This window comes from Sphaerodactylus townsendi, linkage group LG05 (assembly GCF_021028975.2).
Source record: "Sphaerodactylus townsendi isolate TG3544 linkage group LG05, MPM_Stown_v2.3, whole genome shotgun sequence".
NCBI classification, from domain to species: domain Eukaryota; kingdom Metazoa; phylum Chordata; class Lepidosauria; order Squamata; family Sphaerodactylidae; genus Sphaerodactylus; species Sphaerodactylus townsendi.
This window is the reverse complement of record NC_059429.1, coordinates 77,989,837-78,017,589: the sequence shown is the minus strand read 5'-3', so window position 1 is coordinate 78,017,589 and position 27,753 is coordinate 77,989,837. Positions and strand designations below refer to the sequence as shown.

General features: G+C 41.3%; 1 protein-coding gene across 2 annotated transcripts; it reads left to right on the top strand.

Moving 5' to 3' along the window:
• The first annotated feature begins 3,602 nt into the window (after positions 1–3,602).
• SYPL2 (synaptophysin like 2) lies at positions 3,603–23,334 on the top strand. Of its 2 annotated transcripts, XM_048498015.1 has the most exons (6): positions 3,603–3,917; positions 4,118–4,189; positions 10,242–10,366; positions 16,223–16,427; positions 17,879–18,070; positions 18,942–23,334. In XM_048498015.1, exons 1-6 carry the CDS (start codon positions 3,867–3,869, stop codon positions 19,068–19,070), a joined length of 774 nt encoding a protein of 257 aa, XP_048353972.1. In that variant the 5' UTR covers positions 3,603–3,866; the 3' UTR covers positions 19,071–23,334. The 2 variants fall into 2 exon arrangements, with proteins under 2 accessions (XP_048353972.1, XP_048353973.1); XM_048498016.1 differs by lacking the exon at positions 4,118–4,189.
• The last annotated feature ends 4,419 nt before the right edge of the window (positions 23,335–27,753 follow it).

Here is a 27,753-nt window from a genome sequence, read left to right as displayed (position 1 = left end):
AACATAAGAAGCATGAATAAGAATCTGCTTCAAAATAGTCAAATAATTGTAAAAATTAAAACATTTAAATATTGCAATCCTAGGAGTGAGCGAATTAAAGGGGACTGGATTAGGACATTTTCAAAAAATTACTAAGTGTTTTATTTGGGGAATGACAAGTACAGAAGAAACAGAATCGTTTTAATAGTGTGGCAAGATGTAGCACAGGCAGTCAAGAGTTATAATGCAAAGTCTGACCAGATGATATCAATCAGAGTTCATGGAAAGTGTAGCAACATAATCATACTCCAAGTTTATATCCCAACTGCAGATGCTGATGAGGAAGAAATGGGAAGCTTTCATGCAAGTGTCCAGGAAGAAATTGATTACACAGTTAAACAAAATATGCTGATAATCATAGGTGACTGGAACACAAAAGTAGGAAACAAAGCAAAATCAAATACTGTTGGAAGATTTGGGTGAGGAACATGAAATGAAGCAAGTATGTTTCAGTTAACTGAAATGACAATTGTATATGTGGACATCACTGAATGACCAATGTAGAAATTAATGAAATGACATAATCATTAGTAAAATATGGAAAAGCACTAGTCTGATTACAATACAAACCATAAATTGTTAATATCAAATACCAGAAGCTGGTTGCAATACACTGTCTCAGAGAGTGGTGGGAATCCTCTTCTTTGGAGGAGTTTTTTAAAACCAGGGGCTGAATTGCAGACATAATAATAGGGAGTGATTTGATTGTATATTCCATACCATTGCTAGAGGTTGGACTTAATAAGCATAGGATTATATTCCAACTCTGTGATTCTATGATTCTACGAACCATAACTTGTTAATATCATAAATTAGAATAAAGCTGAAGAACACCAAAACATTAATCGTGCCAAAATACAAATCTGAACAACATTCCTGAAGAGTTTAAAGATCATGGAAAGAACAGATTTGCATTACTAAGTTCAAGTGAATGTGAATCAGAAGAATTATGCGTTGAAACCAGAGATATTATCAAGGAAGAATGCACAAAGATTATTTCTGCAGCCAAAAGAAATGAAAAGCCTCAATGGATGACTGAGGAAACTCTTAACTTTGCTAAAGATAGACAAGAAGCAAAAGAAAAGGCAACAGAAAAAAAATTAAGTGTAAATGTAGTATTCCAGTTATTTTGCACAGAGACAAAGAAAACTATTATAATAACCAGTGAAAAGAAATAGAAAAGAACAACAAAAAAGGAAGACCAAGAGTTCTGTTCCACAAGATCCAAGAAGTCAAAGGAAAATTTACAGCATGGTTAAGCATGTTGAAAGATCACCATGGGAATACACTAACTAAATAGGGCAAAATAAAGAAAAAGTGGGAACAATACACTGAAGAACTGTACAAAAGAGATGAAAGGATAACATATTCCTTCCAAGAAGAAATTTTTGAAGAAGAACTTATAGTTTTAGAATGTGAAGTGAAAGCTATACTGAGAACAACTGCGAGAAACAAATCACCAACAAATGGGATATCAATAGAGCTACTCCAAGTCCATCAAAATTTTAACAAAAATATGCCAACAAATATGGAAAACAAAACGACTCACAGACTGGAAGTGGTCAATTTACATTCTAATTCCCCAAAAGGAGGCATCAAAGGGTGCAGCCTTAACTATCAGATTATCACATTGGCAGGGTGAGAGCTCAAAATCTCCTTCAGGGCCTCTTACCATATATGGAATAAGAAATCCCTGATGTTCAAGCTGGATTAAGAAAAGTTGGAAATGACTTGCCAGCTCTTAACAGACACACAATTATGATGTTAATTGCTAGAAATCACCTTCATTTCGAAAATGGGGGGATATAAATATCAACATATCTAGAGGATATGTGTTTCCTTTTTCACTGGCACTAAAAGTGAAGAGTTAAACAGATTATAACACAGCTTTAGGATTGCAGTGTCATGTAATAAGGCTAACAGTCAGTTTAACAACTTATTAGTGGATTTAGTGTGAAGGCTGCAAGCTCAAACCTGTTGGTCTTGGAAAAGCATTGCTTAGTGAACAACTAATTTTAATTTATTCTCAGAGAGAATTCACAATTTAAACTTTGTATTTTTTTCTACGGAAGTTTTGGTTATCCAGAATCTGAAATCTGAAAATGGGATACGATGGCATGTGAAGGTATTGGTATAAAATTTTAAGACCTTTTATAAGAGGAACAGCTTCTGCCAAAGATATTGTTATTTATAGCCTTTGTTGGAACCTTATATGGCATTTTTCACCTTAATGGGGACCCAAAGTGGTTTGCAATATTGTGCTCCTCCACTCTATTTTTATCATTACAACAACCCCTGTGAAATAGGCTAGACTGAGAATGTCACCCAGCAATATTGCATGCTACAGTGTGGCTTCAAATCTGGCTCTCCCAGATCCTAGTTTGACACTCTAATATTACAAGTAATATGCTTGTTCTTTGACTCAAATCTTGAGTCAATGTCATTTAGTGAATTTAAGGTTGAGTTGATTATCTACCTTCTGAAACTTTCCAGAAAGAAATTAAATGTTGTCTTCCTTTACTTAAGATGCCAAATAGCCAGGCTATTATTGCCTAATTTAATGTTTTGGCAGTCTGTGATTATGATGTGGAGAAAAATGACAGTGAGAATCCACTGTGGTTGTGCTAAACACAAATTTTGTAATTACTTTTTTGTGGGAGGTTTGAGATCTCTTGTAACTAAAAGCAACATATGGTAAAATATGGTAATAAATAATGGTAGTCAATAATGATAGTTACAAACAATCACAAAGTGAAAACTAGTCCACGAGACTATTTAGATCAAGCTTCAAACAGGAGCAGTTACAAATGTAAAGGTTAAAATTCAACTTTAACATCCACAACCAGCTCAGGGAAAATCAACAGGGATAGTGTCAAATGAGATTGGTGCATGACAGAGGGGAGACACTGTCCCGTGTCCCCACCTTGTCAAACTGGTAAAACTGCAGCAAATCCTCTGCAGATGATCTTGGGGTACCTCATGTGGTTTCACGTTGAAGAAGATGGCCCTTGAAATATCCTGGTCCCGATTCCCAAACCTTTAAAGGCCACTTTACAGTATTTTGAATTGGGGCCAGAAACAGAGAGCCGATGAAACCCTTTCGGAATACCTTGAAACACATCCAAGTCTTATCTCTCCACTGGAGGAATCTCGCTACCTCCAGAAGGGCAAATGCAAACTTAAATGTGCGCCATCCACCGACACAGTAGAACAAGGACCCTTGGCTGTACATTAGAATCAGTGATGTTTTATACGGTGTGAGCAGCTTACATGAGCACATTTGTTCAAAACATATGTTTTCCTTCCATCTTAACAGCAGTGTGAATTTGGGTGTGGGCATATATTATTTCCTCGATGGCTGTTTTGTCAGCTGAACTCAGAATGTGGGGTCCCAGAGTTTTTGGTGGCGCCCCTGTGTCCGTCCAGTTCAGACAGTACTGGGCACACAGCTTCTCTTTGCAATCCTACAAGGAAAGTGTGCCGCGAGCGAGGTACCCATCTAACGCCTGGGCAACACCGCCCCGCCCTCTGGGGGCAAGGCGGAGCTACAGCCCGGTCCGGCCAGGAGGCGCCTCCTGCAGCTGCCCGGGCCAGGTCCATGTGCGCGAGCTCCGGGGCCGGAGCCACGTGACGCGCTCACTTTCCCTGGCGAGTTTGACAGGAGTTTGGACGGCGTGTTTTTTTTCTCGCGGCGCTGCTCAGGAGGGAGCCGCAGACCCGGCCGCCGTCCCTCGCCAGGAAAAGCCCTCCGCCCCAGCGGACAAGGGGGACAAGGAAGGCGCGCCCTGCCCGCCGCGCATAGACTGACCACCAGCACCTCGGCGAGCATGTCCGAGTCCAGAGCCCAGGCAGCGGACAAGGAGTCCCGAAGTCCGGCGGTAGGGCCCCCTTCCTTGCTGGGTTTTCTCGTTCTCTCCCCGCCTCCCCGTCCCTCTCTACCCCTCCCCGGTCTGCATTGTTCTCTTTTATTTTCTGACTCCCTCCTCCTCCTCCCCTCCTCCCCTTTTGCTTTCCCTCCTGGCTGACCTGAACTCCCGACCCTTGTTTCTCTCTCCCTCCCCTTTTCTTTCCTCGCCAGGCCCAGCTGCTTCTGGGGCTGCGTTGGGGCCGCCTGGAGGAGCCCCTGGGGTTCATTAAGGTGCTGCAGTGGGTAAGTTTTGTGACCTGGTGCAACTTTCAGATTCTCTCTGTTTCATTCGGGGTGGGGGTGACGCTCCTGCCCAGCACTGCATTGGTGCTGCCCTGCTACTAGGGGGTGGGGGTGGGGGAGTTGCAACACGAAAAGAACACATGGGATATGGATTTATTGGAGGAGGGGTGTGTGATTTCTGGCTGTGGAAATAGAGCAGGGTGTAGACGAAAGCTGGGCAGGATGGCTTCTCAGGCAGCCCTTCTATGTGCAAGGAGTCTGCGTTTATGGGCTGGGGTATGCATGGGAGCCGGCGTTAGCAGCTCACATTTCACCCAGACTGGTTTAACCTTTCTAGAGCTCTGATCCTGCACATACCACACCTTAACTTGTCCCTGAGCTCACAAATTCTCTCTCTGATTTCAGGCTTCCCAAGGGTGGGTAGTTTTACTTAGATCCACAGCAGCAGCAGCAGCAGCAGCAGTGGAAGAAGAAATTAGTCCTGATGGACCCCAAAGAGCTCCATAATTCTTAAAAAGGAGCAAGCCCATCATGCCCCTGCTTTAGGAAGAAAAGCATTAGAGGCTCTGTGCTGCAATGCTCATTATTTTTACACCACACTGGTAATGTTAACACATGAATCCTACTGCATAAGTGACAGCTGTGTAAAAAGGGGGGAAACTTGCAAACAATTTAAAGAATATCTAGTTCATGGGTATAGCGGTGGTTTGTGCATCTGCACAAAGTAACGACAATAGTGCCTGAAACTTTAAAAAACTGGCAAATCCATTTCATTTAATTATATGGCAATTTTGGATGGTTTTAGACTTCAAGGTGTGCACATTTCATTTATTGGGTAGCACTCTTCATATTCATGATTTTAGGACATCCATTTTCATACAGAAGCATCAGGGCCCACCTGAAGATCCACAGAGACCTTTAGGATGGGTTAGCTGGCTACATATGGTCCTCAAAACTCAGCACAAGAGGCTGATGATGAATTAATGTAATGACATTTGACTTGTGGGGTGCTGTGTGGTTTCTGGGCTGTATGGCTGTGTTCTAGCAGCCGTGTTCTAGCAGCATGGCCATACAGCCCAGAAACCACACAGCACCCCAGTGATTCCGGCCATGAAAGCCTTCGACAATACATTTGACTTTTGTTCATCATCATCAATTTACAGCTGTTTCTTCTCCCTCCTCCCTTTTAGGCATTTGGTTCTTTCACTTTCCACAAGATAAAAAAAAATACATTCCTTTATATTTGTCATCTGCACAGTTCTTTAGATTACTGAAAAATGCAGATTACTTTAGATTTTTAATTTAGAATTCTTACAGGGATAAAAGGATTACATGGTTTAGTTGCAGCAGTTTTCATTGGAAGAGGTCAAATTTTATATTGGCACCTGAAGCACAGACTTTATACTGGATCTTTTCAGGAGAATAATCCCACAACCTTGAGAATAATCCCACAGCCATGATTCCAATAATCTTGGAATATTTTGAGTTATTTGAATGAAATATGCAAAGTATCACATTGGCAGAATCAATGACAATACTTGATTCTCAGTCAAAATAATTTCTTCAGAGTTATGGCAAGAGAAATAAGTAGTTTCCATTCTTTTGTGCTGTATCAGGAGTTCTTTGTGCATGTTTTCTGATGGGCATGGTGTCTTTATAATGGTGCATGGTGTGTCTAGTTATTTGGTGTAGTGTAACACAGCACTTCCCTATCTATATTTGAACACCTTTTCTTGGCTATATTGGCATTTTACAGATTTGGAGTGCTGAAGCTATCACGAGCTCTGTCTAGAAATGGAACATACCTACTTTGATGCCCTTGCTTTGTAGTATTTCTGCAAACTTGGTCCTAAATTTGTCTAGTTCAAACGGTATATGCACACAGAGTCAACACAGAGTCAGACTGTTGCTCTTTTTCTGAAAGCTCAGTAACTGACACTTGCAGTTTAATTTTCTTTTTCTCTCCTTCAGATAGTAACTGCTTTGATAGAAGCCATGGTGCTATCATTAGCTCCTAAACGCAAACCTCATGGAGAGCAGACAGGATCATGTAACTCGTGTGGGTAGGGCTAATGAAAAGAGAGTGGGAAGAGGTTTTTGGCATGATGCTCAGTTCCATTTCTGCCAGCAGAGTAGGATGGCAACGAGCTGGTTGCTTGTAAACGTCTCTGAAGAAGGCTTGCTACATTAAGGCTGTTGACTTGTCAGCGGTTGGAAGGAATGTGAAAGACCTCTGCAGAGAACTTCAGAGACTTGGGCAGTATATTGATTCTGCAGACTACCTGCTGCCTTGTGCACTAGTCATGTGTATCGGCCTCTTGTTGCTAATTCTGGTCCTTGTTTCTAATGTTGTTCCAGATGTTATGCTACTTTGTAAATAGCAGTATGCTTCAATGCACCTGTCATTCATATAGTAGGTTGCATTTTTGCATGTGTAGAGGTGATCACAGTAAAAGCTCATTTGAGTGTCATGTGGAGAGGAAGATCTTGCATTTTTGCAGTCCTGCCTGCATCACTGCCATTTAAAAAATTTATTCCCTGCAGCTGTCATTCTCTACCCCTTCCCCCATTACTACTGGAGAGCTTTAAAAATCAGTAATGGTGAAGTTGCTATAATGTTATAATGATCTGTTGTAATGATGTCCTTGTTTCTAAATTCCCTTTTTTAAAAGTAATTTTCAAGTCCTTTTCATTGCAGAGATATATGGAAAGGCACTGACTGTATTTTTCTTGAATCCCACAATTAAACATACTAGAGGCTTAATCTTTCAATCAAATAAAAGCTGAGAACTAATGTTTCAGTGTACCATTATAACACCATAGAGCTGTTATTATTATTTTTTTTGCCTGAAGAAACCCCTCCAGTAGCAGCCAAGCTTTGTTGCCATCACAAATTCTTCTTCATTCACAGCCGCAACAAGAGCAGCTTCAGGGTTTCCTGGATGACGCATCGGCTTTCGACCCCTTCCAGTCCGGCTTCCGTGCTGGGCATGGGACGGAGACCGCTCTTGTCGCCATCACAGACACGCTCCGTATGCAACTCGACCGGGGCGGATCGGCGCTGCTGGTTTTGTTAGATCTTACCGCAGCGTTTGATATGAATGTCGCATCAATGCGACCTTTGACCCAACCACCTGGCCGCTTCAGGAAGGTGCAGGGCACTGTCCGCTTCAGTGGATTGCCCTTTGCGTTTCTCCGGACCGGAGTCAGCAAATTAATGGTGCGGGGATATGAAGCCTCCGGAGGCTGCCCGCTTCAGTCTCGCGGAGTGCACCGCAGGGGCTGCTATCCCCGCTATTATGCTTAACATCTATATGCGACCCACTTACCGCCACCAGTTGGTGCGGAGCTTTGGGCTGATCTGTCATCCCAATATGCTGGATGACACTCCAGCTCATTCTCTGTTGATGGAGGGGGGAGCGGTTTACTGCCGCCCTCGGCTCTCCAGCATTGTTTGGAGGCGGTAGCTGGATTTAAAGTTTCGCGGCAGAGGCAGGTTTGCGGCAAACTGAATCCACTCGAAGACAGGAGGATACCTCCTGGCAGCTGGACCTGGCAGAGGGTGAGGTTAGGGGATTTCCAGTCGCCCGGTGTGGGAGGGGGTCTCATTGGCGCCGACCCCCTCTGTTCGCAGTCTGGGGGGGGTCCCACCTGGGAACTTCGATCTCTCTCAATGGATTTGACCCAGGTGGCCCCATAAGCAACCCGGACTGCATTTTTTCCATCTTCGCCAGGCCCGGCGGTTGGCTCACCTTCCTCTCCCAGGCGGATCTGGCCACTGTGATCCATGCAACGGTCACCTCCAGGACTGGACTATTGTAACTTCGCTTCTCGCCCGGCCTTCCACTTGGCGTTTGATTCGGAGGAAGTTAAAAACTGGAGATCCAACTTATGCGGCAAGCATACGCGCTGCTCCACAGGGAGGCGCCTTCAGAGAACACATCCAGCCTGTGTTGGTGAGCAGCTGCATTGGCTCCCGGTTGAATTCCTCGGAATCATCATCTTCCACAAGGTGTGGGTTTGATGACAGCTATAAGGCTTTGCGCGGCCTGGGACCCTCGTACCTTCCGGGACCGCATCACCCCATATAGTCCTGCAAGCTCAGAAACCTCTCCAGCTCTGCAGAGGCCAACTTAACTGGTGGCCCCCGGCCCCTCTATGATGCTGGCGAGCCTCCACGCGGAGCCAGGACAGCTCACACGGCACTGGCTCCGGCCCTGGAGTGGAACCACCCTTCCTCCAGCTGTCCAGGGCCCTGTGGGACTCTGGGTGAGTTCCGCAGGGCCTGTAAAGGACATGTGTTTATTTCCACCGGGAACCTTCTGGAGTGTCCTTAGCTGCTGACATGGTGCCCCGTCTACTGCCCTGCCACCTAGGGCAGTTACATCAAAGGGTCCCCTCATATTGAGGGTCCCATGCCATCGCCATGGGACCGGTAGGTTTACTAGGAGACCCTAGAATTGGGGTCGGACGCCTTTACTATGTATTATGGTTTTTTGCTGTTTTATGAGTTTTAAGCTATTTTATGGGATGGAGCCTATGTGTTTATATTTGTACGACCGCTCCTGTTGATGTTGTAGTGAATGTTGTTCACCGCCCGGGGCCCTTCGGGGATCGGGCGGTATACAAATTAAATAAATAATAATAATAATAATAATAAATATGTGGAGAATCATTTCTGTGTGGAAGCAGTCCAAGTTACTTTGGGCTATCAGTGATTTACAGAACTTGTGCAGCTGGGCTCATGATTCGGAGCTGCTTCATCTGTTGTGTTATATCACATATAGTGGTACATATCAGAGGGCTTTTCCAACTCCTTGTGAGGGGTGGGGTCAGCACAGCAGCTTATAAAATTGAACCACGTGGCACATGGAGGAGTGAGGGCGGCGCGGCTGCGAAGCATCTGCGCCCCCCCATGCGAACGGCTCCCTGGGGACAGCGTTTTTGCTGTCCCCAGGGCGCTGTATTAGGCCCGTGCGGAAAGGGCCTTGGTGATGGATGCATTTTTTTCTGTGTAAGCCTGTTTTGAGGGCATTTTGTGAATAAAAAGGGAAGGTTTTATGGCAGGACACATTTGCCCCATTCTCTCATCTGCTTTATGGACTTTATGGATTTTTTTTGTGATTGTGGAATTTTAAGTTTTGTTATCCTATTATGCAAAGTCAGATAACCCAAGCAAAGTTTATATAGTAGTAATACTTAACACGTTTATACTAGATCAAGAGCCCTGCTATTACCACCTGCTTAAATGTACCTGTCATTCTTGAGATCCTGTAATACTTGCTGGGCTTATCTGGTTTCAAGCGCATGCATAGTTTTTGGTCCGTATGATGTGCTAAACTGGAACAATTATAATTTAAGAAGGTTGTTAGTTTCAAGCATTTGTTTAGGACAAAATTGCGTTTGCTTGTGGCTGGGCTATACTGTACTCCATGTTACCGATACAGAGATTTAAAAACTAAGAAGGTAGAATAACTCTCCTTTGTTTTATAATTACACATGTTTACATGGTCACAGAACAAAGCTTTCTTTTTTTAAGAAAAAGGCAACCTCCCAGTTATGTTGCCATAAAATAAACTGTGAATGAACCCCCTAATTCTGATGGCTTTTTTCATCTATTGAATTTCTGTCTTTGTAGCTGCAGGTTAGATGCTTTAGAGGGTACCTCTGTGAAGGGTGGCTTTCCCATCCAAAAGGCGCTAGGTAGCAAGACTTTCTTTTTTGCCATTTTTCATTCTCTTGTGGGTATTTTATTTTGTTTGCAAAAAGTGTCTCAAAGAAAAAGGACATTTGTCAGTTGCAAGGTTTTTCTCCTTGAATTAGTCTCCTTGATAACTTGCCCGTTGTTGGTATTGTGGGTTGCATGTGATGTGATTTCATGGGTGCAATTCAGAGCTGTTATGATTCCCAGTCTAAACCTGAGTTTATATGGATTGTTCTCTGTGGTTTCTAAGGTGGTCTTGAATTGTCCAGATGTATTTTCTTGCATGGCTTATCTGTTGTTTGACTTCTAGCAACATCTGGTACTAACCTCCTTTGCTTTTTTCCCCAGCTGTTTGCCATTTTTGCCTTTGGAGCCTGTGGTTCTTTCAGTGCAGAAACAGGGGCTACTGTGAAATGCAATGCAGATCCCAAAGACATGGCTGCTATCACTGTACAGTTTGGATATCCTTTCAGGTAAATGAAAGCTCTAATATATGAAGCTGAAGAAAGGAAATTTTAGCAGGGAAATTACTACTAATCTTTTCTTAACCTTTTGTGCCTTTGTTTGATAAGGTTTTCTTAAAGTGAAACTTTCTCTGTTATACACTGCTTACCAGGACATGCTAATTCAGGCTGATGGTCAAGATCTTTCTGAAAGGGGACTCTGCAAGTACTGCTAGTGACTTAAAAATAGATTGGATTTGAGGATTCTAAGACTTGCAGAACTTGTTGGAGGTGATTGCTAGAACCCTTCTTGGCTGAGATCTAAAATTCAATTCATTTATGTTAAATGTGTTTGTATCTTGTCTGTCAGTATTCACAAATTGATTATCAATATAAAAACAATCTAACAAGAACAATCAGCTGTTAAAAAACCTAAATTTTATCAGTGGTGCACTAGCAATAACATAAAACAAAAACAGAACACCATCAAACATTTATTTAAAAGCCAACAATAAACTAATTTCTTTTAAAAGCCAATGGGAGCTGATGGATAAAGCACTTTAAAAATCATTCCAGTCAAGACAAGGGGAAAATCACTCAAGATCCTGGGGAAAAGTCTTCTCCTGGGACCCCAAAGTTAAGTGAGCTGCAATAAGGAACAGCTTTAAAGAATGAGTTCCAAAGCTGGGATGCCGTCACAACAAAGGTAGTGGTAGCCACTCACCTCATTCCAGAGCATGAGAATACCACTCTGTAGAAAAGCTTAATTGCTGAGTTTGCTTCTTTTATAGCTAGCAGTCCTTTAAATATCCTTGTTCCAGCTTTTCTATGTCTTTAAAAGTAACACCCAGTTCTCTAAATTGTTCCCCAGAAGCAGCAGCACAGTGTAGCTCTTTTGGGATGCGTTCCTTATAGCTTTTGCCCTTCAGCAATCTTGCTGCTGCATTTTGCACCAACTTAAGTTTCCATGCAGCACCTGAATATGATTAGATCATGGGTAATAGTGGCCACATCTAATGAAGGCCACAGTTAGTGAATCAACTAAAGCTCAACAAAATGTGACTGCTTGTTGAATTGAATTGTTTATGATGTTTACTGTCCACCGCCCAGAGCCCTTAGGGGATGGGGCGGTTTACAAATATAATCAATCAATCAATCAATCAATCAATCAATCAATCAATCAATCAATCAATCAATCAATCAATCAATAAAAGTGCTGATGATGATATCTTGGTCTCCATCTGCAGACATGGATCTAATACTACAAGTACCACCCAAACTGCAAATGTAATTAATCGGGGAATACAACTTCCCCATCCATAACAAATTTGATCTATTATTAACTAAGCTGTTGATCATCTGTTTTGCCTGGATCTGAGTGTCATTTTATTGGCCCTGTGCAGTTGATTACCACTTCAAAATTCTAATTCAGGACAGCCACCGTCTCCTGTGACTCTTATAAAAAGGAGACTAGAGCTCAGTGTTGTCATCGTACTGATGGCACCTCTTTTCATATAGACGTCAAATGGCATATGGGAAGGATGAAGGACTCCATTACACAGAGCAGCCATCCCCTAGTATTGACTTCTGGTGTTGATCAGCAAGGTAGAAGAGCCAACAGAGCATTGTGGTCTTTATAGCTGTCTCAGCCAGTTGTAGTACCTTGGTTAATAGTATCAAAACTACCAAAATGTTAGAGAGGATCAACGGGATCAGGCTTGCCTTCTCTCTCCTGCATTGAAGTCATCTGTCAGGGTGTCAAGGCTATTCCAGTTCCAAAGCTAGGTTGGAAGCTGAATTTATATTGGTTCAGCTAACCTGTCTCACCCAAGAAAATGAGGAGTTGTGTGGCTTCTGTTAGCCCCGGCACAGGGGCGGAGCGAGAGGGAACTGTTCTGGGGGCACACGTGCACCCTGCGCCCCTGCCATGCCCTCAAATGCCCTCACCACGCCCCTGCAGGGGTGCGCACACGGTGTGTTGTGCACCCCCTGTCTCCTTGGTGCTACGCCACTGCCCCAGCACCTTATTCCCAAAAAGGGGTTGTTTGCTACCAGTTAATCAAATAATCTTAGTCCATGGAGGGTTTCTTCAGGAGGGATCTCATGACCGCTTTCTTCAAGGAAGCTGGCATCACCCCCTTGTTTTAAGGAAGCATTCACTTCTCCCTGGAACCACCTGTACAACTCTGTATAGCCAGATGTTATCAGTTGCAGGGGTCAAGCACTAACAAGATAGGCTGCCTTCTGTGAATAGCTTGTCTTTATCCTTGTGCTACACCAACTGGAACTCTGTGTGCAAAATGAGAATTTTGACATTTCTTCCTACAGTAAACTTTCCGGCCCCAACTGTACCACAAGACAAACTACTTTTCAGAGTTTCCTTAGTTTCAAACCTGTCTTACAATGCAGCATGGAAGGCCAAAGTTAGGTGTGCAGTTCTTTGGATTCCTACTATGTTTCTGAAACATGTTTTAGCAGTGTTCCTCCAAAGAAATTTCATATTGCTGACTGATAGGTAAACTAGTTTGGTTTGGGATGACTTGGGGGTGAGTCATCATTCATAGCAGCAAAAAAAAGCCATGTTATCACTAAAAACACACTAATTTGGTAAATGGGTACTGAATGCAGTTAAATCATGTACTAGCTGATTAGCTTTTGCACTTTTGAAAGGAGGTATTTTAAAATGAAACATTTGGGATGACCAGGCAAAGTAGCAGCTAGCATGTGACCTCACAAAATTGTTTCAGCATCATACACTAAAGTTACACTGTAATTCAGGGAATACTGTTGACCTTAGAGTAAGTGGGTGAAGACTGTGACATGCATATAGCCTAGGGGTGGCCAACCTATCGTGCTCCAGATGTTCATGGACTACAATTCCCATCAGCCCCTGCCAGGATGGCCAGTTGGAGCACCATAGGTTGGCCATCCCTAATATAGCCCCAAGTATTACCTACTGTGTTTGTCTCGGATGATGCTACTGCACGCCTATATGTTTTATGTTCCCTTATCTTGAACTATATTCTTGACAGAATCTCTGTTTGGTCATGCTAACAGTTGAATGAAAGAGTTTCAATTTTACTAGTAGAGGCCACAGTGTGAAAAAATCTTTGTTACATTGCAAGATGAATTACAGTGTGCTGATATGCAGTTTTTGGAGATCCATAGAAAACCTCATTGGTAAACACTGCTTAACACCCCATCCCCTGCTAGTGATGTTTTCTGTTGGGAGCCCTTACCTGTTAATGTTTGAATTAAGTTTATTTGTTGTTGTTGTTTGAGTGCATTCTAATTTCTGTAAAACCAGCTTGGGGGCTTGATTTAGACCCAAAATACAAGTCAAAAACAATAAATTTAATATAGCTAAAGCTTTAAAGCAGACCCTCTACAGAAAATCTAGCAAATATCAACAGAATATAAGGGCATTTACCTATACTGATCAGTGCTGGTGAAATTAGTGAGTATAGCAGGCTCAATGTAGGTGACACTGCAAAATAGTGAGTTTAACACAAATCCTACCTTTCCCTGTAGCTGACATTTCCCTATCTCACTGCTATCTCAAATCATTACCACAGTGGCACCTTCCACATAGGAGAGACCACTGTCTGAACCTAAACACACCTGTAAATTATGAATTCTGAGCAACTTGCGGTTCAGGTGTGGAGTAAAAAGTAAAGGTCTTTAATCACAGACTTCAAAAGCAGCTGATTTGATACATCTCTCTGTAATCTGTTGTAAACCGCACGATCAGGTTGTTAGAAGTTCATTTTTGCTGGTTTCTCTTCTTTCTCCTCCCCGTCCCCCAGCCTACCCATCATTATTATCTCTTAAGTTCTAGCTCAGGTTGTAGTAGGCCATAGAGATTGGTGAACTGCAAACAAACTTGTGCCTCATTGATCATTTGCCACTGCTAAAAGGGCAAATGTATTTGGGTCTTGTTAGTATGCCAGATCAGGAGAAGATTGCTTGTATTAGAGAGCAAGAAAGCAACAATATCAAAAGCCTTGTCTATTGGGGATCCACTGCAAGACTTGTTAGCTAAGAAGAGAAGGAACCAAAGTTAGACTGAAACTGATCCTGTGCTTCGTGTATGAAAGATGTGAAGAACATGGCTATATCACAGTGTATCTCTGTGTCCCTGCCAACATCTGATAGCTATAAATAGAGGCATGTCTATGAAGGCTATTGAAATGCCTTTGGCAGAACAAATTGCAAGAGGTGGTTGTAGTGCAAGTGGTGACAGCACGGAATAGAATTTAATATTTTCTTGAAATAATGAATTGTATAAGCAGCTTAAATGGAAGAGGCCTTATCCCCCAACATCTGAGCCCGATCTTGCTTCTTAACTTCTAGATAGTGTAAGAACATCCATAGTTATATTTTATGGCAAATAAATGCCTCCTGTAGTCTTCTGGTTGTGGGAGATATAGACATTATTCTTCTTGGGTATGCCTTCATCAAAGGAAGCCTGATATTCAAGTTGCAGTCTAATATTGTTTAAATTAGTAGCTAGACAAGCTGTGAGATTCATGTCTTAAATTGTTAATATATGATCCCAAAGAATGCCTTCCTTATAATCCTTCCAAGAGGCATGTTCAACATACAATTCATAAAATTAGAATGTTGAAGGTATCTGGTTGTTCATTTAAAGCCATATTTATGTTTGAATTTCACTATGGAAACATAACAGGAAACTAAGACAGGCTAAATTCTGAACTGATTTCAGTGAACCCAGTTTGATTACAATCAGTAGTACCGTTTCACATATCTTGTAAGGTAATTTAATCTAATACACCAATCAGATTGGTCAAGTGTGCTTGGAAAATTTCAAAAAGGCAAAAAGACAAAAAACTCCTGATTTAATTTTCATCAACATCCAGTTGGAAGCTATTGCTGCAAATTCAAGCTGCAGCAATACCTACCTGCCTGATTCAAATGTTCCATCTACTTAAAAAGTGATTGAAAAATGTTGATATACCCAACACTGTTAGTGTTGTACAACTTGTTAGCAGTTACGTTGGGTGCTATTATTTCTGATCTCTGGGTCTAAAAGTTATGTTCCTACAACTGTGCTGTAGTCTCAACAGAAGATCTCTTCCCTCTGTGTTACACCTGTGTAGAGCCATAGGCTGGCCAACCCCATTTTCTGCACAATATGAAAGTGACAATTATGTGCAACAACATAGACAAATTTTTGAGGAACCGATAGTGTGAGGTTGAAAAACTGATCCTATTGTCTGGTGGCTACCTGATTAATCTCAGTAAGTTGCCAAGGAAGGAGGTGTCTATCCGACTGTTCTACCTGCTGGCAATCATGGTAGGGAACTAACATCACAGTAGGCTGTCTTTAAAAAATCTAGCCTCCCTATGACCTAAAGCTGAAGTTCTCTCTCTTTCAAAAGAAAGGATATGCTTCTTTTCTCTGCCTCATGGACAGGAAAATGCCACATACATGGAACATCACTTGAAACTTGACTGAGCACTAAAGAGGGGTTGTTCTTTCTCTATAAGATGTGCTGCCATGGCACCCTGAATAAGGATAGTTCTACCAGCTTTTGAACTCAGTGTATTCTTGAGGATAAACAGATCTGGCTGTGTTCTTTTTAGTTACGGACCTGTCTCTCATAAAGGCTAAAAACAGGCTATAGCTTTTTTTTCAAAGAGATGGTTTGAGAAAGATATTGCTATGTTGTATGTATTCTCATTCCCCTTCAATTTCTAGTAAACAGTTTCTGCCGCCTTTTGTACTGTTTCAGAATCCTGCCAAAGCTGTTTGGCCCAAGTCTTGTTCCTCTTTGCGGGAGGTCCTTGTGACCAGGCACCTCAGTACCAGATACTTGACCTATACCAAATATGTTATTTCCTTCTCCTTTTCATCTTGAACAGGTTGTATAAAGTTCCATTTGACATGCCAGTCTGTGATCAGGATTCTACTAGTAAAAGGACACTGCATCTCATGGGAGACTTTTCAGCACCTGCTGAGTTCTTTGTAACCTTGGGTGTCTTCTCTTTCCTGTATACTATGGCAGCTATTGCTGTCTATTTGCGATTTCACTCTCTCTACAAAGAGGATAAGAGACTTCCTTTTGCGGTAAGACCTCAACTTGGCACACAACATATTGTTTGGTTATCAGCTCTTAATTTTGAAGAACCTATGACTATGGAGAAAATAATTGTCATACTGGGTAACCAATGCCACAACATGTAGTTTAGCTGCAAAAAGGAATGAGGGGAAAAGCAGTGTGGATAAGGGCTGTGGTGCTGGTGGTAATTCTTCCTTCCTTCCTTGTGTTGTTTTCCTAGTTAAACATTTTACTTCCACCTTCCCTGGACTGCTTTTAAGCACCTCTGAGGTTAAAGATAAATACTAGTATTGTCCCTTTATATTTCCCCCCTCCTGGATCTTAAAGCAGGTCCTGGGTTGGAGAAGGCATTTTCAAGTTGGAAAGTGGCAGTAGGGGAATAGTATATCTTCTTCCCCAGCACTATAAACTGCATCCATATTTCTTCCTCTCACCCCCCACTCCCACTACCTGATGGATGGCTTTTGCAGTGAAATTACATGTTGGGTTCAAATCACAGATCTCCAGGGTCACATATAGTTTATCCATAAGTGTTCTGTGTCTAAAAGTGTGAAGGCAGAGTAATTTTGGATTTTTCTTGTTTACTTGTCTGCTTTCAACATTTATTATTCTGGCTTTGGGCCTTCTTATGACTTCGGCTGCTCTGATGGAGCATCTGTGTCTTCAATTAGACTGGTCAATGTTGGTTTATTAAATTAATCAGCTGCTTTATCATGCCATTCTTTGGAGATGCCTGAAATATGATGTTGGTATTAAAGTCTTGTGTTAAATGGACTTTTGCTTTTTTTTGTAATCTGATTGTAAACAAAAAGTGGCTATTGATTATGTAAATTCTGTAGAATAGAAGTGCTCATGTGAAGTTCTGCAGGGCTGAGTATTATTGCCAGTGTTATGAATGCTTCTACCTATTGTAGAAAAAGGAAGTACTTAAAGTATTTGCATGACTGAGTATTCAAAAATGGAATTTCCCCATTCGTAGTGTAAATTGGTACAATCTGCTCTATAGCTTCCATTTGCTGCATATGTAAATAGGCTTTGAGTATCATGATGTGACAAGATGTGTATGCTGAAAATCTTGTTTCTATACAACTATTTAAATAAGATAGAAGCTTGAGGTTTAGCTATTCCTTGTCTCTGGTGAAGTTGTTAGAGCAGAGTGTCCAACTGTGGCTCTCCAAATGTTCACGTGATGGGAATCATAGTCCATGAACATCTGGAGGACCAGAGTTGGACACCTCTGCTCTAGGCTGTGGCATTAATTTTTTTTCTATTTGTAGATCTGTGTAGTCATTTGAATTGTGATGGCCTCATATCTTTTCAGAGGTGTGGTTGGAATATCATGATGGTTTGGCCTATGTCAGTATTCAAAATCCTTAATGCTCATTATTTTGGACCAGTAGCAAGATCTGTTCTACTGAAAGAAAATCATGGTGCTTTCATTTCTTTTTTCCTTCTCTAGGACTTCTGTGTGACTATCTCATTTACCTTCTTCTGGCTTGTGGCATTTTCAGCTTGGGGCAAGGGCCTGTCAGATGTCAAAGGGGCCACTCGGCCTTCCAGCCTCATTGCTGCCATGTCTGTGTGCCAGCTCAAAACTGCTGTTTGTAATGCAGGAGCTACACCATCCATGGGACTGGCCAACATCTCTGTGGTAAGAACTGTCTGTAGAACAAGGTTGTGTTGTGTGGATTAAAGGCATCAGCTGCATTGGACCAGATACTGAACTGGTGAAGCTCAGTAGAGCTTAGCCAGCATGATGCTGGAGATTTGTGCAAATTTTTGTTCTTCACAAGGATCTTTGGGCAAAGTTATTTCTGAAGTTAACGTCAAAATAACAGTACCGATTCAAATACTCTAGGCTTGTCAGAAAAGCAGTGTCTAAACATACATTTGCCATAGCAAACATCTGCTAACTTTGGAAAGCGAACTGATTCTTATCCTTTCCAAAAAAACATAATGTACTGACAAGCAATACAGTGCTAAGTGCACATCTGGAATGTATGGTCCTTTTCCTCCTTGTGCACCAGCAAATAATACTGTACCCGCTAGTACTGAACGAGAAGCCCTTGACGGTTTTCATGATGGGTATTTTCTAGGTAGTCATCTGACAAGCAGGTGAATCTTATAACTGCTTATTCACTTCCAACATAGCAGTTGCTGTTTTAAACTGCATATGTAATAGAATGTACAATATCGATAATGTCACCTTTCAGCAGTAGCTCAGAGTAGACTTCCACCATTGGAGAATAGGCGAGCACATGGGACACATGTTGAAGGCCATATTCTTTTGTTATGGGTGAATTGATTCGAACCTTGATTCAGTCATCACAGTCACAAATGTAGATTAGCATACATATAGGCATTGAAACCCAGGGGATGTTTGGACTTTTTTTTTTAGTTTGAACAAAAGAATAGTAAAAGATAATTAACAGTTCTAGTGTAGGCTTTAAGTACAAATACATTATGTGAAATTGGATACCAGTAGTTTTTGCATTAACTGTATTTCTTTCTTTGTTTTTCAGCTGTTTGGTTTTGTCAACTTTATACTGTGGGCTGGAAACTGCTGGTTTGTCTTTAAAGAGACCCCTTGGCATGCACAGGCCACCAACAAGGAAAGCTCTGCTGAACAAGGAGCAGTTGATAAGCAATAGGAACCGACCCCCCCTTCTTTCTGAAGCCTCCTCTTCCCCACCAAGAACAGACAGTGTCTTCTCTTATTTACCTATTCATCTCCTCACAGCAGTGTGGGAAATGTGCCTACTCTCCCCTTCTTCACTGCTGTCCAGTAGTCATGCAGGCCTCCCTCTGTGACTGTTATGGGATGCCTTCCTCTGACTTAAATCTTGTGGTCCTAGACTGTACATGGTTGCAACACAACTTTTATTTCATCTGGGTTTAATTTTTTTTATAAATGTATGTTATTGTACATTGTAACTTTGGCTGTAAGTCCTAAGCTGTCTGGCATTTGTTTCTTCATAGCTGCTTTTGTTCAGTTTGAAGAAAACTAGCTAAGCAGGATGGGTAAGAGCCACAGGGAGAGGTTGAGACACAACACCTTCAAAACCTGGATCATTTGGGTACTTTCAAGATCAAGCACTCCTTTGATTTGGCAGCCATAATAAAAACCATATGCCATTTGACTTAGAAGCAAAAGAAGGGAGAAAACAGGGGGATTTTTTTACATTCAGTATGCTTGAAGGGAGGAGGGGGTGGTGTTTCTGTCCATTGCACTATGGAGTTTGGTTATGCTAAATGTCTCTCTGCTTCCTTAAAAACAATTGGATGAATGTTTTAACACCTTTTGCCATCAAAAGACTTGTGGACAAAAAATCTTGTAGCTGTTTTCTAGTCCTAATCAGGTACATATTACGTTCATGTTGAACTACAGGTGCTGATCCCAAGGATGACAGGTTGATGTGCAGAGGAAGGCAATGGCAAAAGCACATCTTCTCATTCCTTGCCTTGAAAACTCCATGGTCTTGGGGTCACCATGAGTCTGTTTGTGACTCCAGTAATTATTATATTAACCTATTCAGCAGCTGCTGGCTACTATCTCCCTAAGCTGTGCTTTATGTATGTAGTGATGGCAAATCCCTTCACTATATGGAAGCTGCATTTTCAAAGGTTTTTTGTCACTCCTCTGATGACAATCACAGAAAAGTGTTCCAGTAACTTCTAGAGCTTATTTTATTATTAAATACAGCACAACCAGTGGTCCTTCTTGGGTATCCAAACCTGGAGATATATGCTCAGCTCCCATAATAGTTGTTTATAAATCTTAGGGCCCAAGAGACCTAGGGCATTCATTTTCTGGTTGACAAATGCGCAGCTTGTTATGTTGTTGACAGGGTCTCTGGCTAACACTTCAGGACTGACCTACTATTAACATGAGCTGCTGAGCCCTATACTTTATGTTGTTTGTTGCTACTGAACTCTTGTATGACACTGTCACCTGCCCTTCATTCCCTTTAATCTCAATGTGACAAGCAGAAATCTGGCTGTAGAACTTTCAGGGATGCCTGACTAAGACCTAATGCATCCCAGGCCAGCATGGAAACATGGGAATTTTAAACAAGAAAAGAAACTGAGATCCTTGTATGTCCCTCTGGCAGATGATGGGACCACTGCAGCACAAGCTTAGAAAAATTAATTTGTATTCTTCACCTGTGCCTTTAAAATCATCAATAATATCAGTAAGAAACAATTTGCTATTACATAAGTTAGGAAAGTTCTTGGGCAGGGGTTGTCTATCACTTTCTTCTCTCTGGGGATCATGCCACTTCCTAGAGTTTGACCCCAAGTCTATTCTTAATCCATCTTGTTTTCCATTTCCCAAAACCTATGAATAAATAGAGAAGTATATATGGCTTCAAAATTCCTTAAATCCCCATGTTTTCATATATCTAATCTTGGATGAAGAAAAGTAGTATTTTTGAGGATGAGGTGCAATGGGATGGGGTATCGGATCTCTGCCTACTCTATTAAACTTTTCTCAGCAGACTTTTTCTGGACTTGGTCTTTCTCTTTTGTTCTCCTGTTCTCTTCCTTATTTCCAGGCTGAGGGAGATGAATTCTCTTTCCCTGAAGGAGAAATGTTAATGGTGCTTCATTAGCTATGGGACCTCTATGTTAAGCCCAGATTAATACCTTTTTTGTACATTTCCCTCCTTTTTCCAAACTTGATTCTTGCTATCACTCCTACCTCTGCATCACAAAACATGGAATCCTGTGGCTCCTCCATGGTGAAGCCACCATCCTTAAATCAGGCAGTCACCCTGATGTGCAGCAGCATCCAGCTTCCTGCAACTAATGCCAGGTTTGATACAATAAGAAAACTAACCAGTGGAGATTTCCTTAAAAGCTTCTGACCCAGCAGTCTTCTAGGATGACTGTTTTCTAATCATTTTGAAAACCCATATTTTTGGCCGCAAACCATAATTTTGGATGCTTAGAAAAGAGCTGCTCACATGCTAGTGTCTATCCTTTATATATACTCTTACTCTGAAGCACTTATGGACATTTGAGAGAGTAAGTCAACCTCTCATGGATTCTGTTCTTAGAAACACAAATCTTTCATTCCTTAATGTTTGATTTCTTTTTCTGTATCTTATGGGAATATTTGTTAAGATTTTTTTTTAAATATCCAAAGCCTTCAGCTAATATAAATCAGTCACAAAACTTGAGTGTTGTCACTTTACACCAGCTGAAGATATGACCTTGCAATTAAAACTGCTGGACAGCGCTGCTCCAAAACTTGAGAAAGGTTCTGTGTCTAGACTGGCAGTAGAAGTAGAATAAATTGGGAAGGAGTGTGATCCAATCAGCAGTAATGATTTGTGAAAACATGAAATGTTAACTGTATATCGTTGATCATGTTGCAAGATCTGTAAATTATCTCGTATGTGGCTCATGTTCCTGTGAGTTTGAGTGTGTCTGAACGTATGGGGAATGAGACAAGTAATGCATAATTTTGGCAAGTGGTAGTAAAGTTCACATTTCTCCTGTGTGAAGCACAGAGAAGGCTGTTGTGAGCAGCTGAGCAAGCAGCAGGTGCAGAATGTATCACAGCCTTGTAGGTTTTCTTCTTCAATACTAGATTGCAGTGAAACCACAGTCATCCTGGATGAATCATTCAGACTTCAAGATGCATGAGGGTAGAGGTTGCTGACACAACTTCCTTTGTGCTGAGGCCCCCTGTCACTGTCTTGAAGTAGGTGACTGGGAACCAGCAGAACATGTGTCTTCAAGAAAGGCAAGAGCCAGCCACAGGTTTTACTAGCTTTATATTTTCCTGTAGTTTGCAAAGTGATTCTAAGAGGGAGGGCCGAGGCCTGGCACCCATGATGTGTATGCAAAGTGATGTGTAAATGCTCCATGTGGGAATCTGTGTGGTTACTGATGCATGTTTTTTTTCAGGTGCTTATTGGTATGGCTTCTATTAAGTACCAAAGTGCGTTTAGTTAAGCTTTCTTTGCACATTTATTCTCTTTCTCCAGCCCAGTTCATAAGCTATAAGTATCATCCCAAAGACTGCACTGCTCTACTGGCTGCCCTATTACAATGTCAGCTTGTGCTGTTCTGCAGCTGCAGTTCCTACTGAATCATCCCCAACTGGAGTGTGAGTGGCATATTAGCACAATCATACACATTTAATTTGACCTCAGTTTGAGGGATGTCTTATTTTCTGAGGTTGTGTACTGACAAAATGTACTATCTAGTTTGCTAAAGATTTGTGTCTCTGGGTGATACAGTAAACATGCTACTGCCTGTGGTACACGTTTACTTTTTGTCCTGCCCTGGCACCCAATCAAACCAATTGTGTACATTTGCACAATACACCAAATTGTACAGTGGGATACTGGACAGGTGTGCAGCTAGCAGAATTGTAGTAGTGTGAATTTCAGAGTGACTGGCAGGGATTTCTTTTAAATAGTGTCCATGGTTAGTAAGTGCTTTTGCCCTTTCCCTCCAGTGTCCAATGCATTTTTTGAACTTAAAAACTTTGGGAATTTGCGTATGAGTGTGTGCCTACGTTAGGAAGAAAAATGTGCTGTTTCCCTTAAGAATTAAATTAATTAGACTAGAAGATGATTGCAGTTTAATTTTATCATTTTTGCTGCTGAGTTGACTTGCAGTGAGATTCTTTCTCCCAGTGTAGATACATATTGATTTTTGTTTTGGAAATATTTTTCATGTTTATTTCAATTACTAAGCACAGCTCTTTTTTCAAAAAATAGCCTGATTTTAAAAGAAAACTAAATTTAAATTGTGATTTATATAATGTATATTCTCTTGATTTAAATTAATCCACCTTGTCTTTTTTGTATCAATAGATAGTACTTTAGTAGTAGTTATGGGATAGTAGTTAAGAGGGAGTAGCTTGCATTGTTTGAGATAAATAATTGTCCACATTCATTCTGAGTCTCTGTTTCCTTTTCCTACCTGCTAGTTATGGTGGAAAATAGGACTGCAGAAGCCAAATCCAGACACTTCCTGAAGCATATGTACAAAATTGCCAACAATTCCTCTGAGTAATGAACAAGGAAGGGATCTTTGTTGCATTAGTATCCTGTCCTTACTCTGTGCAGGTGTCAAAGAAAAACTGGGATATCTCAGTTTATGTTTTCAACAGCTCTTTGAAGTAGGTGGGGTGGGGTTGGGCAGCATGACCATGACTAATCCAAGATCACTTAGTGATCACTGAGTGGGGGATTTCAACTTTGGTCACCCTGATCCATGGTAATAATTTTCTGCAGCCATGCTCAAGAGAGTCTTATAAACAATTACTCCAACAACTAAAATAAAGGATGCTGATTTAAATAAAATAGGTGTAACATTCATTTAATTTGCTACCTTTCCCCCCTTATGGAATGGGGAAGAAAAACACTGGATTTCAGAGCTACTGGTATGCAATGAATGTGAACAGGAGTCAGGATGTTGGGTGGGAAGGTTTGTAGATTAAATAAACGGACTGTTCTGGCTTCATGAAGCATTCAGTTTACCTCCAATTTCTGTCAGCAAGAACATGACCATCTTAAGTTATTCTGAACAATGAGGACTAGAAACCTACATGTTTTTCAAACTGTTACTTTCAGGCTTCTGAAGGACTTCATAGATGCTCACTTGTGACATGAATAGGTATCAGGAATATTATTTGCCTCCTTGCTCTATGGTTGCAATCTGTTGTGTTTTCTACATTCTCTACCTCATACTGCTTTACAGGGAGACCTGGAACTCTTTTTCCAAACCTAATTTTGACTTGGTAATGCCAAGAGCATCAATAAAAACAGCAGTTGCTGAGTTAGAAGTGCACAGAGCTAGAGATAAATTCTATATTGATTGTATTGAGTCAGTCAAAGTCTATTCAATTGCCTTCATAGCTAAGCTGGGACCTGAACCCAGGTTTATCTGTTCCAAGTCCTACATTCAGTTTAACAAACTGTTACCGGCCGCCCCGGTAACTTTTAAAGTGATTTCAGAGTGATTTCAGCTTTGACAGCAATGAGCGAATGCAGAGGCAGGCTGCCTTCAGAGCAGAGGTTTATTGTGATTTCAAGCTCCTTCCAGGCAAGCACTACACTGGGCAGAGCCAATCACAGACCTTTTATACAGTTTTAATCAAAGGAAGGGGGCAGTCCCCATTAACACAATACAGAACAGTTTAAAACAAAGAGAAACATTAAAAACACAAAGCAAGAGTCCGTAGCATTTTATGAATGAGTAAAGAGGAGGAAGACAGTCTTTTGCTTGTGCTGATGAGGAAAGGAAAAGGCTGCACCCTCTTGCCTGGGGCTGGAGCCTTGAGATTCTGTCAAAGGAAGATTCAAATAATCCAATGAATCTTGAGATCCTGCTAGTGGAAAGTTCAAATAATCCAATGGGAAGTAGAGTGACATCTTCCAATGGCCACAGCATACTCTGATCTTCTTGTTTTGTAAGTCCAAAGGCCCTTTGTTTGTGTTGATGAGTTCATCTGCCAGGCAGGTGGCAGGAGGGTGTTGTCCAAACAACACATCCTGGCTGACTTCTAAAAAGTCTGTTTAAGCAAGGCGAAGCTAATGTAACACCAAGGAACCTAGAATATCTCTCTCTCTCTCTCTGTGTATATATACACACACACACGCACACATATATATCAAAATAAAAGGAGAAAGAATCAACACACACACACGCACACACACACACACGCACATAGATAAAGGGTCAGGGTTCACTAGAGTATATTTCTAATACATTCTGGGGGTTCACCGGTTACAAAATCATGATGCTTCAGACCAGGTTTGCTCTTTGAATACTGGTCACATAATTTATCCTGCCTCTTTGGCCTCAATAACTATTTAGTGTTAACAAGAACCAATATTGCTTCCCTTGACTCTTTAGTAGTGACATCATGTGAACTTGAGCTTAAAAAGGTATATAGTTCTCAGCACTGTAAAGAGTTATAGTGAAAATATTCCCATGTGTACCACATCCAGAAAAAGAAGCCACCCCCTAAAACCCCTTCAGATTCCGCCCTTCCCACAATGTTCTTTTGTAAGTTGGCTTGATTCTATTAGGGGCTTACCATAGTTTTATAAATGTTTAGGTGGACAATTATTAGGCCCCTGTTTAAACAGTAAGCTACATGAAAGGGGCCAAATGCTTCCCTTGTAAGTAGGTATGGCCTCTGAAGCTGTCCTTGTTGTTTCAGAAGATGTAGAGGAATTATTGGCAACTTGAGTCTCTTAGAGGAAGGAATGGATGCAAACGTAGTCAATGCATTTTTTAAAAAAATCGGATCTTGCCTACAAGTTTTCAGACCTTACTTCTTGAGCCTCCTTCACTGTGAAGGATATCCTATTTTAGTTTTCACTTGTTTTGTTGGTTTTATAGTACATAGTTTAGAATATCCCAGAATTGTGCCTCATCCTTCACAAAGAAGAAGAAGAAGAAAAAAGGGGAGAAATAGAAATCAGGACTGGGGTATGGTCTCTGTTTTCTGGGGTCTTATGAGGTGTGAATTGTCACAGTCTTGTTTTGTATTCACAGTCTTTGTAAGTATTCTGAGGTTTTATTTTTTAAAATCTGGCTTTGCAAAATCTTGCATGCTCATACCCCTCTCTTTTCCCAGATCCTTAAAGGTAGGATGATAGCCAAAATATCACCAAATGGAAGAGTCTTTCACCACTGAAAAAAGGTGGCATACTTGTCAATTGTTTCTGAAACCTGACTTAAAGTATCATTTATTTTAAGAGGTTGTTAAATAGCAGTGGTAAGAAGAATCTGTTGATATTTCAAAAGGCAGATTAAAAGGGTATCGAAACTGGAGCAACAAAATCACAGCCTGCTAGACTTCCATACATTTTTCTGATTTCCTTTTAATAACACATAAGGGAACATAAGGGAGTGGCCATCCTCAGGCCTGGTGACAGCAATCTAATTATACAGTTGCAAGAAGTACTGTCTTTTGTCCGGCCTAAATCTATTGCCATTCAATTTCAGTGAATGACCTGTAGTTCTAGTGTTGTAATAGCAGGGGCGCTCTATATTTTTTCCACATCATGCATAAATTTGTAAGTCTCTAGCATATGCATCCTTAGTCTAACATAAAGTACTCCTTTCTAAATTCACAACTCAGACAACAAGCAAGATACAGCAAGGCATCAATTGTTGCAAACTACATAGATTTCAAGAGTTTGTTCTTTTCTGGTGGCTGACTTTGCTGTGCACGTTGGGTTAGCCTTTTCCTCCTTTGAAGAAGCCAGTCTTCGTGCAGATTTTATCTGCATGTGAAAAACTAAGGTCTCATTGCTGACCTGCATCACCTTCAGGGAATTTCATACAGTAACAGAGAGGAAGGAACTAGGCATTAGTCATTAGGCAAAATAGTGAGTCTGAGATTCCCTGGATAATGGCTCTTTGGGTGAGTAATCCAGCCAGGGCATGTGAACTGGAGACCCCTCCACATAATGCAATCTTGAAATTTCACATGGTTTTTTGAGAGTAGATTGATTTGGAATCCTTTCTCAACAGCAGAAAATTTCTCAGGAGAGCCTCTGTTCTAAAAAGAAATCTGTTGAGGACTCAGTAAGGGTGGGGTTTGGGGGAGGAAGATTTCACATAACAAGAAGCAGGAACAATTGTTGATATTAAACTCCACCTCAACCTGCTAAAGGGTGTTACATCTTGAAGGAGAAATATTGCTGTTCAGAGACTTTAGCAACAGCCCTTGCAGGGGAGAAAATATTCATTAGGAAAAGAGCAAAGTGATGGATTAATTCATTGTACCGGCTGGACGGGAGGATGCTGGCTGGCACGCAAGCTATTGATCTGCACATGCAGGAGGGGGATGTGGAGTGGCAAAAAGCTTTCTAGGACAGAGAGGGCCCCCTGGCTTGCAATTCTCTTTGACACCCGAGGGAGCTTTCTGTCTCTGTGGCAGAAGATCCAGGCTGGCTTGGTTGGAATGGCATGCTCAAGAATACTCTCGCCATTTCCCTGTAGAGCTTCCCTTAGGCATTAAGCTGAAAAGGGGCAGCAGTTCCAGCACATGCATTTCTAGCCTGGCAGACACTCTGGCTGCAACCACACATAATTTATGTTGTAAGTAGCTGAGATGGCTAAACTTACCTCTTTGATTAAAGAAAATAACTTATTTACATTTACCTTAAAACTGGAAACGCAAAAGACATTTTGCTTAAAACAAAAAACAGCTGATGATTTGCAGATCTGAGGACTATGAGAATAAGAAAATCAGCGTAATAGAGAAAAGTGTAATTCCTAATTGTTAACAACAATAATTAAGAATTAAGTGAATTATATTGGAAAACAAGTGGTAAATTTTAATTGTTTTTA

Excerpts from the sequence above, each read along its gene's own strand:
- SYPL2 (XM_048498015.1), top strand. The coding sequence starts at position 3,867 with ATGTCCGAGTCCAGAGCCCAGGCAGCGGACAAGGAGTCCCGAAGTCCG. Across the intron at positions 3,918-4,117 it reads AGGAGTCCCGAAGTCCGGCG|GCCCAGCTGCTTCTGGGGCT; the intron begins GTAGGGCCCCCT and ends TTTCCTCGCCAG. Across the intron at positions 16,428-17,878 it reads ATAAGAGACTTCCTTTTGCG|GACTTCTGTGTGACTATCTC; the intron begins GTAAGACCTCAA and ends TTCCTTCTCTAG.